This window comes from Triticum urartu, unplaced genomic scaffold (assembly GCF_003073215.2).
Source record: "Triticum urartu cultivar G1812 unplaced genomic scaffold, Tu2.1 TuUngrouped_contig_4963, whole genome shotgun sequence".
Taxonomy (NCBI): domain Eukaryota; kingdom Viridiplantae; phylum Streptophyta; class Magnoliopsida; order Poales; family Poaceae; genus Triticum; species Triticum urartu.
Genome location: NW_024115597.1, coordinates 12 through 7233, shown reverse-complemented (window position 1 = coordinate 7233; position 7222 = coordinate 12). Strand labels below are relative to the sequence as shown.

The following is a 7222-nucleotide window of genomic DNA, read 5'->3' as shown; positions in this document are numbered from 1 at the left end:
GGAAGGAGCTCGCCGCCAACCCTGGGGACTGGGAGCTGCTGGACTCGCTCCTCGTGCATGTCGGCCATGGAAGGTTCTGCGTCGCCAGGTTCTACCACGTCTATGCAGATGAAGAGTGCCCTATTGCAACGGAGAAATTCGCAGTCTTCACCGGCGTGGAGGTGGAGCGCTGCAAGGCTGGTGGGGGGATCAAGATGGTCAGGCACAAATCCATACGCTACGAAATTGATGCCTATATCCACTGGGTGTTTTAGGGGCGAGAGCTTTTGATGCAAGGATTGTTCAAGTTGCACTGGTTTTTGCACGTTGCTTTTGCTCAAACCAATCAGGTGCACATACACATATAACAAATCAACAGTCGCAAAGGCGGGACAAAACCTCGACGACCTCAAATCCCTGCAATGGTACACTTAAAATGAATGGTTGCACATGAATCCGCAATATCATAAATAAAATGGACAAATGTTTACATACATGGTACATCATCTCAGTCCCCTAAACCTACAACAAAGGCACTATCACATCATCATCACAGTACACTTTCAGCAACAATGGCGTCTAACTCCTCTTTAAAATCGAACAGCAATGGCAACAACTCACGCTACACATTCCCACTGCCGGGTAATTTTACAATTTGGCTCGAATGCCTTATTGCACTTCTCCAGAAATCTGACACAAATCTCAATGTAACACTGCTACAGCCAAGTCATGTAAGTATAGCCTCCGTTCTCACCTGGGCCTCCGTCGTGCTGAGAAACCAAGATTTGGTTTTGGGCCAAGCCTAGAGCAGGCAGAGCCCAAATTGCATAGCTAAACCATCGGAGCCTCCTCGTTGTTGCCCAGCTTTTTTGTCACCATATCATAAACTGTATCGACTTTGGCAGGATCGACTTTAAACAATACATGGGCATCTTCCTTCTTGACGACATTGCCCTTGAACATCTCCTGCATCAGCACCTCCTGCATTCTCAGATAATGACTAGGTAGCAATCTGTTCTGACAGCACAGAAGTTTTTCCTGAAATAGACAAGACGGGTTGTTTCGTTATTGTAGCAAGAACCAAAAGTACAAACAAGGCGGCATCAAGAATAAATAAGCAATGTCCTTACACTGGCGCTTAATAGCTCTGCCCCAGGAAGACCAACAATGTCCCAATCATCCCATTGCTTAGCGCTTGTAGGTCCTGTGGTTTTTGGAGAATCCCTGCCACCAGCATCCAAAATGCCACTGCCTTTCTTAAGATCCAAACTCCCATCAGTCTCAAGTTTCATAGGACGATTTGTTTTGTGTCCTGATTTACTATTTGAAATAAGCTGGCCACTTTCCTTGGCTTTCAGAGCATTCGCCTCATACTCCTTTCTCCTCTTTTGCTCTATGTGTATCTTGGCTTCAGCCAGCGTACGGCATCCAGCTGAACGACATTCCTGGCATTAAGAAAATAAAATGATGTAATGAATTGTTCTTTCCAGATAAAATAAATGGTGGGACTGCAAAATGTGAAGTTAAGGGTTTGAATTTAAGAAAAAGAATACAAACATAAAAGTATGGCCATGTGAACTTTGGGGAAAGTAAAACACCTGAAGCTCTTGAATCCTCCTCCGGATTTTTCGCTCTTCAATAACACTCCTAACAAGGGCTTCATGTTCCTCCTTGGAAAGGAAACGCATGAAAACCTTGTACCGATGGTAAACTTCCTTGTCTTCATTAGTTAGATCCTTCTCCAAAGGATTAGGATATAGTAAATTTCTTTCCAATATGAACTCTTTTCTCCTTTTTCTTTCATCAAGCCTATGAAAGAAGATACTTAACTGGATGAGAAGCATAGAGAAGGTTCTCTCACATCTAATACTCTTTGTGTCATTAAAGATTAGACATGGTCTGTTGGGGTTATGAATGAAGACATACAAGCAGAACTATTTGTGCAAATCAACTACTCCCTCCGTAAAGAAATATAAGAGCGTTTAGATCACTACTAGCTAGCAACTAAAGCAATAGGAAGTATGGAGCCCTTTTCATCTGATGAATATTACTTAGTAGGAGCAAATAATAAGGTGCTGCCATGATCTTCTCAAAATTAGAGGCATAAATTCAATGTAAGTTACTGCAACAAAAATAATATTTACTACAAACATAATATTTCATCATTGCTGTTAACAAACCTTGACAAGTAAATACGCAACACACGTAGCTTCAGTTCACGATCAGTTTCTGAATCAGTTTCTTTAAATTCCATCTCTGCGAGGGCTTGTTCAGCATCATTATCATACTCTGGGTCAAACTCGTGTCTCTTTGCATTGTACCCACTCAATTCAGTTAAAGAAGGCCCCTCATCTGCAGAATATCTGGGTTTTTTCACGCCAATACTTCTATCCATATGACCATCTGGCACACGCAAATTGAACAGAACAAATTTCAATATATGATAATGCAGGAATCTGAAGAAATATAGTTGATTATCACAAATAGAAAGCAACTGCTTCCAAATCTATCTTTGGTAATATTTTGCAGACGGTATATTAAAATATAAGACCTTCAAGCATAAAAAAAATGTCTTTGTAATTGTGAAGCATGTCTCAAAGGGTGATATCTTGGGAAACCATAATAAGGAGTTTTATTTTGATTTAATCTGGCACCTGTCAGTGCTAATTGAACAATAAATGGACATTATTACTGATGGGAAAGCAATGCTTGACAATGAACGAATAACTGAAAATAGAAAATAGCCCAAATGCATCCATCTGGTCACCCATCAATGGTTTATATATGATCATACCTTCGACTTTAGATAGATTGGCACTATCTTTAAAATGCCCAACAGTTGAAGCTTTCTTATTTGCACCTGAAGCAGATTCAACGGATTAGCATAATCTGAATCATATTCTAATGACATAGACAAAGAAAATACTTAGGATTGGGTCTGTCAAATTCCAAAACATACCACCAGGTATGTGCGAAGGTGATCGACTGGCTGGACCTTCTCCAAGTGCATCTTCCATCCTATGCAAGGCATGAAGATAATGGTCAGTAAGTAGCCTATTGCGAAGATACATGGTTATAAATATTCTAGAGCAAGAACAGCATACTTGATCCTGGAGGGAGAAAACGGTGACTCTGCCTTAGGTGTCAAATCCCCTGATAACAGTGGAATTCCTACATAAGAAAAGAAAGGAAACATGAGATCAAGACAATTAAATAAGTGAGATATCATATCTTAAGTCTTTACTGCCATTCTTCTTCATGTGATGGAGGCAACTACTCAGCATGCACTTTTTAGCACCCTCGCATTCAGAGCCATTACCAACAGAACAATGTCCTGCAGAACCTTTCTGTTATTTCATTATATTAGCTCATGCACTTGTGCAGATTCTTGTGTTCATGTCTGTGGTTCTGTGCATATGGACAAATTTTAGATATTAATAGTTAAGATATCAGAAGGGCAGAAACAACGCTACTGAATGTACTGTTATATCATCCTTTTAGAACAGATCTGTGCAACCAAAAACCAACTAAGTTCTCATCACCTATGAGAAATTAATATTTAATAACATATGTCAGCCTTCAAAATCCAAACCCAGCTTGTGTCGCCAATTAGACCAAATATTCAAGAAAAACTACAACATTTGGTTCCAGCCTAAATAGATTTTCTTTGTCACCTTAAAAGATGTGACCATGACTTACCTTTTTTACTCTCACCCTGTACTTTAGCCATGGCAAGAAGTTCCTTCCTATTCTTGCCATTAACATGAGACATGTCCTACAATGATGAGGTAGCATTGAATTAAGTATCAGTTGTTTTCAACTCCACAAATTAACAGGTAGACAAAATGATTACCGGAAGGGGATAACAAGGTGAGTTCATATATGCAGTAGTATAATGCTCGATGCACTGTGCCTTGCTCTTAGTACCAACATGCTCCGCAACTTCAGCCCAGTTTCCCAGACCATACATTTCAATTCCCTACAATTATAAGAGTCAGAACCCACCATCCAGAAAGTGAACAGAACAGATGGATGCAGAAAATACCTCTAGAAGAAGGATTTCCTCATCCGCATTCCAATCTGGACAAATGAGTGGAAAAGATAGGTTGTCCTGTTGCAAAATTTCGGTTAAGTTACAGGATGCAACAAACACGGCAAGCATGACAATACAAAATACTTGAAGTGCTAAGGTGGAAAGTGGTTTCTTTTTTCCTCTTCCCTTTTCTTTATGAGAACTCTCCTCAAGATGACCTGGGTGTGCATGTATTAAGCGTCATATAGCCAGTTGCAATCAAGATGGTTGAGTAGAGAACCATGTAGAGCCAAACATATGATCTGAGTTCACACATCAGCTGATGACTTACACTTGTAAGTGTATTCAAGTTAAGAAGGGTGAAGCCTGAATGTGATGGGAATATACTAAGACAGTGGTCGTGTGGGTTGATTCAGCGTGGAGTGACACATTTCATCTTTTGGGTTTCCCGCCTTTTTGACCAAGTAACAATCAGTTCAGACTTACTATTCGAAGTGACATGTGGGATGCTAACCATGCTATACTAGCGCAGGTACTAACAGCCTGTTAAGTTCACTGCAGTTCAGATGTGGTAACTCCGCTGTTCTATAATACTGGTAGTCAGCTAAGCATGCATTTGTAAGCTAGAACGCTAAGTGAGCATAGTGCACTGACCATGACCCTGTAGGGGTGGTTGCTCCGGTGTGGAGTGACCTCGGCTCCGACGGAGAAGCACTCGACGCAGAGGTCAAAGTCGGGGCACTTGGAGCACTTGAACCGGATCTTCCCGGACAGGTCCTTGTTGCAGTAATTGCAGTGGTACAGCGCCTTCTTCCCGTCGCCGGCTCCCCCGCACGCGGCGGATAGCGAGTCCGACGCATCCCCGGTCGAGGCAACCCTCCTCCGCTTGGACCTGCAAAGAACGGACAACGCATTACACCATTCGCTCGCAGCGAGGCTCGCTCGCAGGCAAGCAAGAGCGAAATGCGAAGCGGCGGGGAGAGGGGGGGTAGCGGTACCTGTGGTTGGTGTCGTCGTCGCCGGAATTGGGCACCCCGCGGGACCGGCCCATCGCGGACCAAACGGGGGATCTGCGGCGCGGCGGGGGTCGGGATTTGGCTGGGGCGGGGAGTCGGGGGGAAGACGACCACCATGGGCGACCGCGACGCAGCTACAGATCAGAGCCAGTAGTAGAGTCGGACTAGTATACTGCCGGCGCGAGAGCTGGGCCGTCCATCTGAGGCATCCGACGGCCGACGTCCTTCCGCGGACAAATCATGGGGATATCTCTTGCAGCCGCTCTGAAGCTTCGGGCTAGAGCTTTTTTTTCGGAGACAAACTTCGGGCTTCGGGCTAGAGCTGATCTGATGACGAAGAGTTTTCGGTGCAGAACTTGTTATTAGAGAAAACAAATTTAATAAAAACTTGTTATTAGAGCGGGCGCCCCAAACCCGCTTGGCGGTCGACCCGATTAGTGACTGGTCACAAAAAAGCGACTCAGACGGGCTCCTTAAACGGGACTCAAACGTCCAGACTGACCGGCACCTCTCATATCCAGCCCAAATATAAGGCGGTCGGGCGCGTCCGTCACGTCGGACCGGACAACCCAACTCCACCACAAATTGCAACAAAAATCCATCAAAACATTCCCCCTCCTCCCGCGTCCTTCAAACCTTCCGCGCGTCCGAACCCTCACCGTCCGCCACACTTGCTCCCCATCCTTATCACCGCCCTAGATGCCGTCCAGCATGTCCCCCAACTGCTGCGACAGAGGTTGCGTCCACCTTGTCCGTCGGCGTCCCATCCTCGGGTTCGTCATGCAAGCTGGAAAACATGGCCCAGAGGAACCAGAGCCGGTGACAGCGAAAGAGGGAAGCGGATGCGGACATGAACGAGCAGTTGTCCCCACCCACACCCCCCACCCCCCGCGCCCGGAACCTCGCACCCCATCCATCCCACCGCCGACAAGGATTGCACCGTCGGACCAGGTTGGGATAGAGAGGATCCGACTGCCAGTTGGGGCATTCCGGAAAGCTTCCCGCCCACGCAGATGCCTCCGATAGACATCCGCCACTCGTCGCAACTCGTTCGGGCACCGACAAGCACATGCACTGGCGGCGTCCAGGCTGCCCACGACATGTTCGACGGAATGACACAACAAGACTCGGTATGTTTTTGTTGCACCTGTCCGATTGCATATGCCATGTTCAGTGTTTTGCATAGACCACTAGTTCATTTCGGACATGATGAATGCTTCCAAACCATGATCATTTAGGAATTGTTTATGTCGGACATGATCAATGATAATCAAGCTCCGACATGGACTACGAATTGGGTGATCCAAGTTGCCCTTTATTTGAAGTTGGGACAACATCAAATCCCAAACCGACCAAGAAGAAGAAGAAGGCAAAGACAACAAAGGCAAGAGGTCTGGCATTCTCAACTCTTGAGAATATCTTGTTGGTCAAAGCTTGGTTGGCCATAACAATGGATCTAATATGCGGCACCGAGCAAAAGGGAAACAAGTATTGGGAGAAGATTTGAAAGGAATATCATGAACAAAAGGAACATGTGGAACTGCATCATACCATCACCAACTGCGATGTGGCATCTCTCCAACATCGTGTTGGAAATATGCCCTAGAGGCAATAATAAATTGATTATTATTATATTTCCTTGTTCATGATAATCGTTTATTATCCATGCTATAATTGTATTGATAGGAAACTCAGATACATGTGTGGATACATAGACAACACCATGTCCCTAGTGAGCCTCTAGTTGACTAGCTCGTTGATCAATAGATGGTTATGGTTTCCTAACCATGGACATTGGATGTCGTTGATAACGGGATCACATCATTAGGAGAATGATGTGATGGACAAGACCCAATCCTAAGCCTAGCACAAAGATCGTGTAGTTCGTATGCTAAAGCTTTTCTAATGTCAAGTATCATTTCCTTAGACCATGAGATTGTGCAACTCCCGGATACCGTAGGAATGCTTTGGGTGTATCAAACGTCACAACGTAACTGGGTGACTATAAAGGTGCACTACAGGTATCTCCGAAAGTGTCTGTTGGGTTGGCACGAATCGAGACTGGGATTTGTCACTCCGTGTAAGCGGAGAGGTATCTCTGGGCCCACTCGGTAGGACATCATCATAATGTGCACAATGTGATCAAGGAGTTGATCACGGGATGATGTGTTACGGAACGAGTAAAGAGGACTTG

At 44.8% G+C, this 7222-nt stretch overlaps 1 protein-coding gene across 1 annotated transcript; it reads right to left on the bottom strand.

The window, feature by feature from the left end:
- Positions 1-416: 416 nt before the first annotated feature.
- LOC125528577 (transcriptional adapter ADA2) lies at positions 417-5075 on the bottom strand. Its single transcript, XM_048693026.1, has 12 exons — positions 5011-5075; positions 4667-4904; positions 4025-4090; positions 3833-3958; positions 3679-3754; positions 3084-3150; positions 2939-2997; positions 2774-2839; positions 2160-2382; positions 1578-1788; positions 1110-1424; positions 417-1017 (listed from the first exon to the last, which is right to left on the bottom strand). The coding sequence occupies exons 1-12, from the start codon at positions 5061-5063 to the stop codon at positions 811-813; spliced, it is 1707 nt and encodes a 568-aa protein (XP_048548983.1). The 5' UTR covers positions 5064-5075; the 3' UTR covers positions 417-810.
- Between the last annotated feature and the right edge of the window lie 2147 nt (positions 5076-7222).